The following is a 12,980-nucleotide window of genomic DNA, read 5'->3' as shown; positions in this document are numbered from 1 at the left end:
ACTGGAAATGAGGAAAGGAGAAAGAAGATTATAGAAACAGTGTGGAGAGGTATAGATGCCCATAAAAGGTTGTATTTTGGCCAAGAAACACAATGAAATGTAGCATGGTAGAATTTTCCACTCCTCTGGAGTATGGTCAACCAATCTAGCTATTCAATTTAGCTTCATTCTGAAATAAGGGTTATAGGAGTTTGTAAAAGTTAGCTCTGTAGTGGTGTGAACTATAAGCAGGTGAACACAGTGGTGTTCTGGAGCACAGTGGTGAGAGACAAGTATATAAACCCTGTGAACTTGGGGGTAGCAGTGGAACTAAGAGAGGTGTAGAGGATGGAAAAATCAACTCCTTCAAGCTGTTCTCTGTGGTCTTGCACATACAGATAATTCCTTCCTATGATTTATTACTACAGATGGCTCATTTCATCAATTATGTGTTGACTCTTATTATTTCTAGTGTCAGAGGACATCCTTTTATAGCCCCCTATGTGTACAAGCATCAGGTTGTTTGAAAGCAAAGATGAATTTAATGATCCTTCCCTAAGTTTCTCCTTGTCATGATTGCTTACTTGCTAACACATTGGGGTTTTAATTCTTTTTTTTTCTTTTCTTTTAAATTTATCGCTTGATGGAAATAATTTGAAGGTTTGAATATTTTTCAACAGTGGGAGTCTTTATTAGCTTTTAAGTAGATAAAAATATCCTTTCTTCCCCATAGTGCAAAGTGGAATGGGCTATTACTACCATCCCAGTAAATGAAATTACTTTAAAAAAATAAAAGGAGTGGATTGTGAAAATGTTTAGCCAAAGGAGTTCTCCAGCTGACTGAACATTTATGGGCACTTCGCTACCAAGGCAAGGTAAATTCACCTACAAGCAGCTATTTAGAAAACAAGTGTATAATGATAGTTGTTCAATTTACCCAACTGAATTAGCCCAAACTTCAGGGGAAAAAAAAGTAGAAACTATGTATGGGTATTTCCAAATTGATGATAACTAAAAAGATGGCAGTATAATCACTGACAAGAATATGAATGGGACCAAGTGAATAAGCTCAAATTGGTGAGACAGAATAAAATCAGTAGTAACGAACTGAACTTATGAAAAAGGAAAGTTTAATTGGGAAATCAAAAACACACACATGCACACCATGTTTGTTGGCTTCTGATTAGAAAGTAGTCTGCTTTGTTTTAAGTCAAGCAGTCTCCTGGCAGGAATAGGGAATTAGGTAAATCATAGCTGGTGCTCCCTGCTGGGCTTACATCTTTAAGCCACAGCAACCTAAATTTAACAATAAGCACTGCTGTCAACCTTGAATGCACATTTGAATCACCAGGGATGCTGTTTTAAAATAGAGTGGCCTGGGCCATACCCAAGAAATTCTTATTTAATTGATGTGAGATAGGGACCAGAAAAAAAGGAGTTTTAAAATTACTACAGATGTCTCAAAGTTGTATCCAGGGCTGATCACCACTGCTTTAAGGGCAGTCTACATGGCTGAAAAGGTCTCAAATGGCAAATGAAAGGAAGGTGAAACATTGCATTTCTCCCTGTTTCTGAAATTAGGGGTGGCAGGCAAGAGTTGATTGTTTTGACTTTTAGAAGCAGCAGAGACAGCAGCTGTAGCAGTGTCCTGCCCTTCCACCCTGGGGTCATGGTCGGTCTCTACTGCTCATTATAACTTAGGAAGGATTCCTTTGCAAGAAGCTAAGGCCATTTTGGGTTGAGAGTTGAGGATGATGTCTGAAAAGATCAAGGGTGTGGAATCTATTTTGTACCAGGGCAACTTGTGAATGAATTGGGCAGAGTGCTAAAACTTGTAAAAGAGTAACTTCACGGTATACACCATGGCACATAGACAGCCGTGCCTTGATGGCTGACCCAGAAGTACTGCCTGTGTACAGTTCTGTGTTTTGCAGGCTTTCTCCTAATGGTTTTGTAGACATCTATAGTTTGGGTTAGAAACAATCTGGTAATCATCCCGCCTCCTTCTTTCCTTCCTCATAGGTTTTCAAATTCTTCCAGTGTGGCATTTTATAGTGTAAAATTCTGCTCACATTTGTCTTCTATATCAGGTTATAGGTTTTTTTTTTAAAAAAAAAAAAAACCTTAAGGTCATGGATAGCTTTAGTAATTCTAATGTCTTTAGCTCTCCTAACAATGCCGTGCCTGTAAGCATTTGTAGATTAAATATGTCTGAGTGTGATCCTAGAGCTCCTGTTTCAATTCATAGCTGAGAATAGGTGGGAGACAGTAGAAAGAAAAAAAGAAGAGGGAGCAGCTTACTGTTTTTGAGGTATTGTCTCTTTCAAATAAAACACAATTCCCCACCAAATACCTCTCATAAATTTATACATTCTTTTAATGCACATTTATTGAAGAGTTTTAGGCAGACAACAGCAGACAAGTCAGAAACTGACATCATGGGGCTTACACAGGGTGGGGAACAGAGAGTAAAGGAGCAAAGACACACATCCTCAAGAATATTCGACATTTTGATAAATGCTGAGCAGAAAATAAACAGGGAATTGAAACAAGGAATGGCTTACATATGTAAATGGGGGTGGGATGGCATTTTAGACAAGGTGGTTAGAGAGGGCCTCTCTGAAACATGACATTTAAGTTGAGACTCAAAAGATTAGCATAAGCCCACTGAAGGAAAAAAAAAAACAGAAAAAAAGAAGGCTATTCCATGCAAAGAGAATGGTAAGTACGAAGACCCAGGCACAGGAATAGTTTAGTGAGATTGAGAAATAGGAAGAAGGCTTATTTTTAACTTTTCCATGAGAAAAAGTGTGGGTGGGAGGAATCAGTTTATGATTAGATGACCCCTGAACCTAACCACTTTTACAAAATCACCAAAGTTCTCTTGGGTCCTGTGTTAGAAGCCATCATATACTCAAGGGCAGGTTCATTGGCTTAAGAGTGTCCTGTAAGATCTTTGCTAAAAGGTCACTGGGCTTTTATCCTGCCAGAGTACATCTGATCAAAATGCCCTGGATGGTGACCTCAGACTTCCACCTGGAGGTTCAAGTCTGACTTCCAAGTACCAAGGTTGCATGAGTCTCACTCTTTGTCTGGAAGCCACTGAGAGCTTTATTCTACAGAAGAATTAGACCTTCAGTGTAAATCTGCAATGCTGGGAGTGCTTTTCTCTCTGTGTTTTGCTGATATGGATTCGGTGGTCTAAAACACAGGGAAGTGTAATCCTGTTCATCTCACTCTGTCACTTCTTAATAAGCTACAATGTTGATAGTACTTAATCTTTTATATATATTATATATATATATATATATATATATATATATATATATATATATAAAACCTAACACAGTGCCTAGATCACAGATAAATGGACTGTGAATTAAATGGTCAATGTTTTTATAAATGGTTAAAAAAATTGAAAGAAAAAGATTGATATTGTAACACATAAGAATCCAATGAAATTTCAAGTTCAGTGTACATAAAGTTTTATTGAAACAGTCATGCTAATCCATTCACATTTTGCTTACGTTTACTTTCATAGCATAAAAGCAGAATTAAGTTGCAGAGTTCCTTAGTTACAATAGATATTGTATGGGTCACAAGCCTAAAACACTTACTGCTGGCTCTTTATAAAAAAAGATTTGCCAAGCCCTGTGATAAATATGTGTCATGTGAATGAATGAATGAACACATAAATACATGAACTATGATGGCAAATTCACTTTGATATAATTACTCCTTAATAGTATAGACACCATGGCAGAGATCCAGGCATTGACCTAGACCTTTAGATATTTCATATGAAGTATGAAACCAGTATTATTTATGAATCACTCTCTTATGCTTTTCTAATATATATTCAATCAGAAAAAAAATTTAATTGCATTTTCTTAATGGGTATCTTCTATTTTTATAATTAAACATACATCTCAAGATTTTTTTTTTCATTAGAAACAGCCAGTCTCCCAAGGAGTTCAATTTAAATGGTATTAGAATCAGGGTAGTTATTTCATCCTATCAATTATGTGTAAAACCTTCTGGGCCTTTCCTCCTTCTGTGTCTATTAGTTGGTTCTAAAGTTCTACCTTGGGTTATGCAATACTGTTTTACAAAGATACATGCCTGGAAGAAACTCAATCACCTCCCTTTCATGAGAATCACACTTCAATTTTGTATTTGTTAAATAATTTCTAACTTTAAATGTATGCCCACTGCATTGTTAGATTAAATACATTAGGAAAGTCACAAACTGAATATGTCTTCCAAGGGAAAATACATCAGTTACATTCTGGTTAATCAAGAGCCACATTTTTTATAAAACCCATTTATGGCAGATAAATTGTTTAACATAAATCCAAATAGAATACTATGCAAACTCATATGGAAGATAGAATAGGCTGCTCTGCACATTGAAGAAAGTGAGAGGGGGCTTGGGTGAAAATTGTCTCCAATGTTGACAATACTTCCTTGGTGCAGATATTCCTGCTTTCACTTCCTTTCCCAAACTGCTAGAAGGGATGAAAACAAAACCATCTTAAATTGAGTCAATTGCATATGCTGATAATTTTCTTTTGTTTGTTTGCTTTTGTATGTATTTAATTTTCCAAGAAGGAATCTAGACCCACACAAGGATCACCATCTTAGGAAAAACTTGTCTTTTGTGCATCATCGTATATTACTGAAACTTCCACATTGGTTTTTCCATAGAGGAGAAAAAATAATGTAATTTGAAATTTCATCATCTCTATTTTTATTTAAATACTTTGTAAGCAAATCAATGTAGATATGTTTAGATAGGACATTTGCTTCCAATACACTGTTGGGGAAGACCTTCCTCTTCCTAATTTAGAGGCCAGAACTATAGTAGGAAAGCCTTTAGAAATTAATACCAGTTAATTAATCCAGCTCATTAGCCCAAAACCTCACTGAATGTTGAGAGGGCTGCTAATGTAATAAGCTTCCCAGTTAATGGAGTCAAAGCTAACTTCAAAGAACAGCTAGTACCTCATTCATTAGCTTAATCAACTCTCTCGACACCTCATAGACAACAGATCCTAGTAGGAGAGCAATAAAGATGCAAGTGGATGTTCTGTTCTGATATCCCACTACTGACTTGAAAGCTAAAATTTGGACAACCATGAGTGCACAAATGGTACACATTTCCACCCTTGAATAAAAACAGAACAAGAAAAACAAATTCTATACAGCAACTTTCGTCAGAACTAAAGTTGAAAATGGCCTGAATAGTCCAGGCAATATAAAAAGCCAAATCTATTGTATTTAGCATTGTATATTTCACATGCTAGAGCTACCATACACATTTTAGCCCCTGAACAAACTAGAAGTGAATAAGTTATCAATTTGACCTTTATCTGTTTTGTTTTTCTTTGAAGATTTTTTTTAGAACAAGGGTCAATAAATGTAATAAATTATTTAAAATCTTTATGATAGATTTTTTCATATTTATTATTTCATCTTCAAAAGAAATGGGGAAAGGATAAGACTCTTCAAGTGCTTTCATTTGATAAATAAGTGAATACCCGTAAGTATCCAAGAAATATTTTAGATGACAAACTTCAATAATAATGTGTTTCACATAACTTCTATTTTCATTTATTCTTAGTAAATTTTGCTATTTGCTATAATCTCTTGGATTTATCATCTCCTGGATTCTTGAATATTTTTTATTTCTGGAATTTTTTTTTCTATTTTAGCTACTTCTTATTGAGGCAGGTCTTTGTGTGCATCAAGTATTAAGATATCAGATATCAAAAATGGTATTTTTTAAAAAGAGGTTGCATTTGATTAATTAACCAATCAGCTTTGGCATGGGTGGAGAGAAAATGAAGGGCTATTGGTGAAGGAAAGAAATTGGTGAACATCAAGAAATAAAATGGAAGAGTCTTTCACAGTGGCACATGCCTGTAATCCCAGCAGCTGAGGAGGAGGAGGCAGAATTGTGAGTTCAAAGCCAGCCTCAGCAACTTAGTGAGACCTTAAGCAACTTAGTGAGACCCTTTCTCAAAATTAAAAAATAAAAATGATTGGGATTGTGACTCAGTGGTAAAGTACACCTGGGCTCAAAAATAGATAGATGATAGATAGATAGACAGATAGATAGATAGATAGATAGATAGATAGATAGATAGATAAAATAAAATGGCAGATACAGAAATTTTGTAAATGGAAGTCTAATCTTCTGGTCTGGGCTTTCTCCTTCCCTAGTGTTCTGTAGTGTGAGTTATGGGAGTGAGATGTAGGCTCCTGTTCTTCCTGTACCTCTAATGTTCTTCCTGATTTTACTCATGGCCGGGAAAGTATTCAGTCCATTCTTTTCTTTCCTCTCCAGCACCAAAAACATCACATGGTTGAGGGATTCATACTTAGGGAAGATAACTTTCAGCAACCCCAAACAGCTTTTCCTACAGCCTCACTGAATTATATGATAGCATTTTTTTAAAGCACTATCCTCTCTACCTTGTAGAGGTTTCTTGGAGTTCTGACTTAGGAATGGCAAAAAGCAAAAACTAAAAATGAGAAACATCCTTTAGGTAGAATAGCCTTTGTTTGTTGAATGGTAAGTTAGAGAGTTAGTACTCAAAGGTCAGGGCTCAAATTTCCATCCAGACATAGAAGAACAATTATTAACTTTGAGTTCAAAATACTTTTTTCAAAGTAGTGTCACAAAATAAGCCTTCTAACAAATATTGTATATGACATGCCATGCTCTTCGGGAAGTTTGACTTTTAATTGAACAGAATTCAATGCTTAGATTATTGATGTTTTCTAATTGAAAAGTAAGCCTGCATTTTTCAAATAAACAAGAATGTTACACGGTAAATGGGATCAGATAATGTAGTATGATAAATTGATTTGGTATTCATCACTTATCTTGGTTGGAATACACAAAACTCAGGAGCTGTGACAGTCTTGAGTTCAGTCAGGTGTAGGAAGTTATTTGGCACTCAGGGTATGAAGCTATCATGCATGTTTGATGGTAGAAATTTAGTGACATCTGTGTTCCTGAGACTCAGTGGTGCCTTTGTTCATCCTTCAAATTAGCTATTAAATCCTTTCTTGTATTTTATGAGCCAATTAAGCGTCACTTTCATTCAACTGACTTAAATGAGTTGAGATTCTATCAGTTTTAATCAAAATTCCTGAAAAAAAAATAACTACCCAAACTTGTTTACACGTACTTCTTCCTTTTCCAATCTTGTCACATACTAATAGAGTGAGTAGAATAAAGTTGAAGTTATACACTCATTTAGCTATTGCCCTTCATTTTTAATCAATTTTACTTCCAATAAACCAAGTGTCCATCTTCATTAAGCAATTCAACTATATTGAATTTTTCATCTGGATTTATATGATGGTACTTTTTAAACGGTCTGAATACTCAGACACTATTCTTTAATTCTGGAAATTAGAGAACAAATGTCATTTAGGAAATTGAAAATCAACCTTTTATGACTTCAATTGAAGGAGCTCATACTGAAATGTGAACAATGTTCATGAAAAGTTAATAAATAAGACTAATGATAGTCCATGGTAATTTAAGAATGATCAGACTCTTAAACTACTTATAACCAAGGCTAATACCTTTGAGAAAAGAGGTTGACAATATTGGAATTTCATGCTCATAACAAAATTGAACTTCAAAAGACTTTGATCAAATATATAAAGAATCCGTTTCATATTTCTCTCACATTTACTCTACACATTCATTTCTCATTTTAAATATAATTATCACAGATGTAAAATTATGAGATGGAAGTCAGTTTGCAGATTTTGAAGCTCTACATGAGTAAAATTTCATTGTTCCTCCCAGATTCAAAAATATTCTTTCCCCCTGGACTTCTCTCTTTAAATCATGAGCACTACAAGACCCTGCAATTGAGAGGAATGTGTCAGGTTTTTACTCCCTTCAGTGCGTTGGAAGAAAACATATCCTGGCAAAGGGTAAATGATGCTTTCAGAAAACCAGAACACACGCCAAGGTTTCCAGCTTCTTAGTGCACCAAGTAGGATCGAAAGCCTTTGGTTAATGAGCCACTCTCTGACCCTCATGGCCTGCATTTCTCTGAATGGAAACTATAAGACAAAAGACAGGGCACATTTCCAGAAAAGATGCTGTCAGTATCAAATAAAAAAAAAGCATAAGAATTTGTCCTTTCACTGTATTCTTTTTCTTTCTTAAGAATCAGGGAGGCCTTTCAGGGTTATCTGAAATTTATTATCGACATAAATGAGGTGTCATTATTATCCCCATTTTCAGAGGATTCACATGAAATTCAAAAGAATTAAAGTGACTTATAATTAGTCATAATGACGGTTCATCCGCCTTGCAACTTACCTCTGATTTAGTTATAAAATATGCCTCTACAGATGTTTAAATGTGGTTCACATTAGAGTGCTCATATCCTTCAGAGAAGTGAATGGCAAAATTTCAATATAATGAAATATATTCTCCTAATATGATTTTTAAAATTCTGTGTACCACGCCCATTGTCTGTAAGTAAAGCATAGCTTCCAATGCAGCCAATGTGTAGTCAAGCATGGGATCGAGGACGTCTTTAAATAGGGGTGTTCTGCTGAGCTACCCGGTAAAGCCCATCAGAGAGCTGACGGAGCACTGGGACCCTTTGGAAAAACTCTGAGAACACATTTACAAAAATACCAGAACTGCATTCAGGGAAGCTTAAAGGATACTTTATTTTGACTACTGGAAAGGAAACAATGATACACATAGGGACCCAGGTGGTTAATGTACTGTACATTATTACTATAAAGTACAAGACCTCAGTCTCTTAGCTGCTCAGAAACCACAAATTTCGTTGATTACAAATGCCCTACAAAATAGACTTTAAGAGTAAATGAACAAACATTGTACTATCTTTTCAAACCTTGCCAATTCACTTGGCTTTTGAACTTTTGCCATTGGTCAGTTTTGCAGAAGGCAACTTTACAATGGTTTCTGGTCTTGCAAGAGGTTCTAAGCCTGTCTAAAATACAATAAGAAAAATGAAACGAATCCTTGTATATTGCAAAAACAACAAAACAAACCTGTCCAACCCCAAAACTTTGTAATTAATGCAGGTTCCTTGACATCTGAGTCAACTTAATTTGAAGACAAATAGGATTTCTCAGCTATGAAAGTGTTAATTCTTATTTGAAATTTAATGCTGTTTACCTATGAGCTACTGATGCACAGAAGGGTCTAGAAGACTCTTAATTCCTGTCATATTAACTAACACATGTTTGCAATGACTGGAGAAAGGGCGTTTGTGGTGCTACAAGACATTGAAAGAGGCACAAGTCAGAAGTAATATCAATTTTAATGTGTTTTTTGTTTTGGTAAGTTGGCTAATTTGGAGAAAACCAGTCACTCCTTCAAATGAAATTGTGTGGAATAAATGTTTATACCTGGTAAGTATTTGTGTATTTTCGAAATAATGTGTTGAATTCTTAGGATGTTTTCAAGCTATACCTATCTACCTATTAATGACAAAAAGTAAGAATGGACCATTTTATTCTTAGGTAGGTCTTCTCCAAAATATTTATCCTGGCTAGAATGCCAGAACAAAGTATCTGCTTCCATTGATGTGCTTTGTCAGAGTTGTGGTGACCTATGATACCAATCGCGCATCTCTCTTCCTATCTGACACACTGCAAAATCCTATGAGATTTCCCAAGACAGAGCTTGTTGGCAAACAGTTCATGTCTGAATCTGTACAGATATATAGAGGTCTAAATAAATAAGAAATAATATCAAACCCGCAGATTTGTGGTGAGGTAGTTTAAACATAACTTTGTATTTACTGTCAAGTAATTTGGACCTGTTGCCTTAAAATCTGTTCTTTGATCTGTCAGCACCAAAATAAATGTCTAATGTCTACAACATCTCTACATCAGTCACAATTAACCTAGTATGTAATTTTTCCAAACCTTTTTTTTTTGAGGATGGATTTGTATATTCAAGATTATATCAACAATTTGGTGAGAAATTCTGTTATTATTTCTGATTCATCACTATTTATTAAATCTTGCTGAAAATAATGTCTCCTTTCCTTAGAAGTCAATGTACCTCATTACAAAAGTGCTCTCCCTATGTGTATGTATACATAGAGAGTATGTTTATATCATAAATATATAAATCAATAGTATATATATGTGTATATATATAAATTTAATTTCCCACCTCATCATGAAAAATACTGAATCATATGCATTTAGAAAGAATATTAAGAGCAGCATGGGATTTTTTTCTGAACCATTGCAAAGATTTAAACTGTAATCTGAATATGTGATTTGATCAAGTATTTTTCAGAAACATCTTTAACTGTGATCTCTAGATTTTAAAAATTCACAATGTGACCAGTACATACACAAATATGTGTGCATGTCACTTTGAAACAAAACTCTAATGGAACAATATACCCTGAACTTTATTTTGATACTCTCTGTTCTAGTTAGAGAACATAGTCCAGTTAGGCAACAACATATCAGTTATTCTAACAAATAAGGCTAATTAAGAATTGCTAATATGATATAGAATTATTAATTAATGAAAAGACTAGAATAGTGCCAACGTATCACAGAGACAAGTTCAGGACGTAGCCACCACTCCTTCCTCATGTAGGGTTGACGGCACAAAAGGAAGATGTTGAAATCACTAAACCTAAAAGTTTGGAGAAAGGGCTTTGAGGAGATGACCCTTATATTTCTCTAGTGTTGGTATCTGGTGTGTGTGATGGGGCAGGGGCTGGAGGGGTGTAAGTTAAGTTTTAACAAGTGTTTCTATGTTGCAAATATTGGAAAGACTGAAACCAGGTATCACCTGCTACTATAGGAATGAAATGAAACAGACAAAATGAAGTAGTATTGTTGGAGTGAATCCCTGCAGGAGGAAAAGATAGACAGCCTACATTGAGAACAGTTACTCTCCTTCTTCTAAGCCTTCCGATGCTTAAAACAGGTAAAAGAAATGCAGTCTATAAAGATCCAACTCCAGGATCATAAAGCGTACAACAAAAGTGGAGCTGAAGCTGAGAGACAGAAGTTTAAAAACTGCCACAACTTCTAACTTCACAGAGCCATGATGCAATCACACTCTACCATCTTTGGATCCCTAATCAACAGTGTCAAATTGGATCTAACAGGTTATGGGAACTGTTCTAGAAAGAGATCAAGAATTGAGCAATCATCAATTTTCTCTTTTTAACACTGGAATGCACTTTTTTTAAATCAAAAATTTATGGTTTAATAAAAAGCTGCAGAGCAAATCAAAAGTACTCTAATATGTTCAGGTTTTCCTGTTAAAGGAGTTTCTGTAGACCATTTATTATACCATCAGTAGACACACATTTAGCATCTTAGCTTGAACACAAATAATAACATCACATGTTATGAACACAAAGATATGTCTTTTTCCATGATCCCAGAGTTCTTTGGAATAATATTTTTAAGTAATGAACTGTTAGAAATGATTTGTGAGAGGGCTGGGGATATGGCTCAAGTGGTAACATGCTCACCTGGCATGCGCTGGGTTCGATCCTCAGCACCATATTAAAATCTCTCTCTCTCTCTCTCTAAGAAAAAAAAAGGAAAAAAAAGAAATGATTTGTGGGACTATTGTTTAAATTTAAATAAAAATTATATGTGCCCATTATAGAGATTTGAAATACTTGAAATGAAAAGTACAAATGAAAATAAAACGTTTATAATATATATGTAAAATATACACGATTATATTTTTATTTAGAGAAAATGAATCAAACATTCTCTTGCACATTTTTAATTTTTCTGCACTTAATATGTCTTACTGTATTGCAACACAACCCATATTTGTAATGTCTGCTTTTCTGCATTTGAATGCATGGATGTACATAATGTTTTAAATTTCTCTGTTGGTGGACATTTAAGTGATTTCTGACTTTCTGTAATGGGGATATGGCAATGGCTACCATGATAGATGATAGTGTATTGTAGACTCTTTGTCTATGATTTTAAGTGCAAAGCATATATAAATTATCCTGGATCGAAGTTTTTCTTTCTTGCTAACTAGTGTTTATTAGTCGTTGGATCCATATTCGATGTCTTGAAACAGCATGGGGAACAAAAATATCATCTGCTTACCTTTCTGAAACATTTCTGTTATCAACTCGTCTTTCCATCTCTCACATGCAGATTCCACACCACGTGAAGCCCTTGCCCTACTATAGTTACGACCAGCCGGTGATCGGGTACTGCCAGGCTCACCAGCCACTGCACGTCAACCAGGGCTATGAGACAGTGTCTCCAGAGCAGGAGGAGAGCCCCAGCCTGGAGCTCGGTCGAGACCACAGCTTCATCGCCACCATCGCCAGGTCGGCTGCACCTGCCATTTACCTGGAGAGAATAACAAACTAGTGCAGAAGCCAACTCCTCACTGGGGGACCTCGTCATGGGTAGGGAGGGCTTTCATCCTAAAGGAGATATGGGTGTCCCAACCCACGCAATCAAGCAAGCTCATCGTTCCTGTTAAACAAACAAACAAAACATAAATGGCATAGAGAAAAAGAAAAACCAAAACTGCTTACAGAGGGCAGCGGATGCACCTTCAGCATAACCGGGAGAACGACCAAACTTTCTTTGCTTTAAAATATAAAACAAACAAAAATGCTCCCGGATGACACTATGTAAATAGTCCAGAGTGTCAAGTTCTTATAAAAATAGATTTCACCCTAGCTATCTATAGGTTTGTTTGTATATTTGATTTTTCTACACTGCATGGTTCCTGGGCTGGAGAACCACAGGGGGCAGGTAAACAGGGGTGGGTGGGAACTTGGGGAAATAAAACGGTTTTCCTTGTTAGTTGTGTGTAACACTCACAGACTTTATTTCAATTGCTTTCACTTTATTTTCCCTTTAAAAATACTATGTTCTTGTTTGGTTGGTTTAATTTTTCTTTTCTTTTTTTTTTTTCTTGATCAAGTGATTCTGTTTTTTTTTTTTTTATT

At 35.5% G+C, this 12,980-nt stretch overlaps 1 protein-coding gene across 1 annotated transcript in view; it reads left to right on the top strand.

Moving 5' to 3' along the window:
- Lrrtm4 (leucine rich repeat transmembrane neuronal 4) overlaps positions 1-12,390 on the top strand; it is a 731,078-nt gene extending 718,688 nt beyond the window's left edge. The window contains exon 2 of the mRNA XM_026397455.2: positions 12,169-12,390. Coding sequence (XP_026253240.2) covers positions 12,169-12,390 — 222 coding nt within the window. The remainder of the gene's footprint in view (positions 1-12,168) is intronic.
- Positions 12,391-12,980: the final 590 nt, after the last annotated feature.

The sequence above is a fragment of the Urocitellus parryii genome, chromosome 12 (genome assembly GCF_045843805.1).
Source record: "Urocitellus parryii isolate mUroPar1 chromosome 12, mUroPar1.hap1, whole genome shotgun sequence".
In the NCBI taxonomy this organism is placed as follows: Eukaryota; Metazoa; Chordata; class Mammalia; order Rodentia; family Sciuridae; genus Urocitellus; species Urocitellus parryii.
This window is presented reverse-complemented; position numbering and strand designations above follow the sequence as displayed.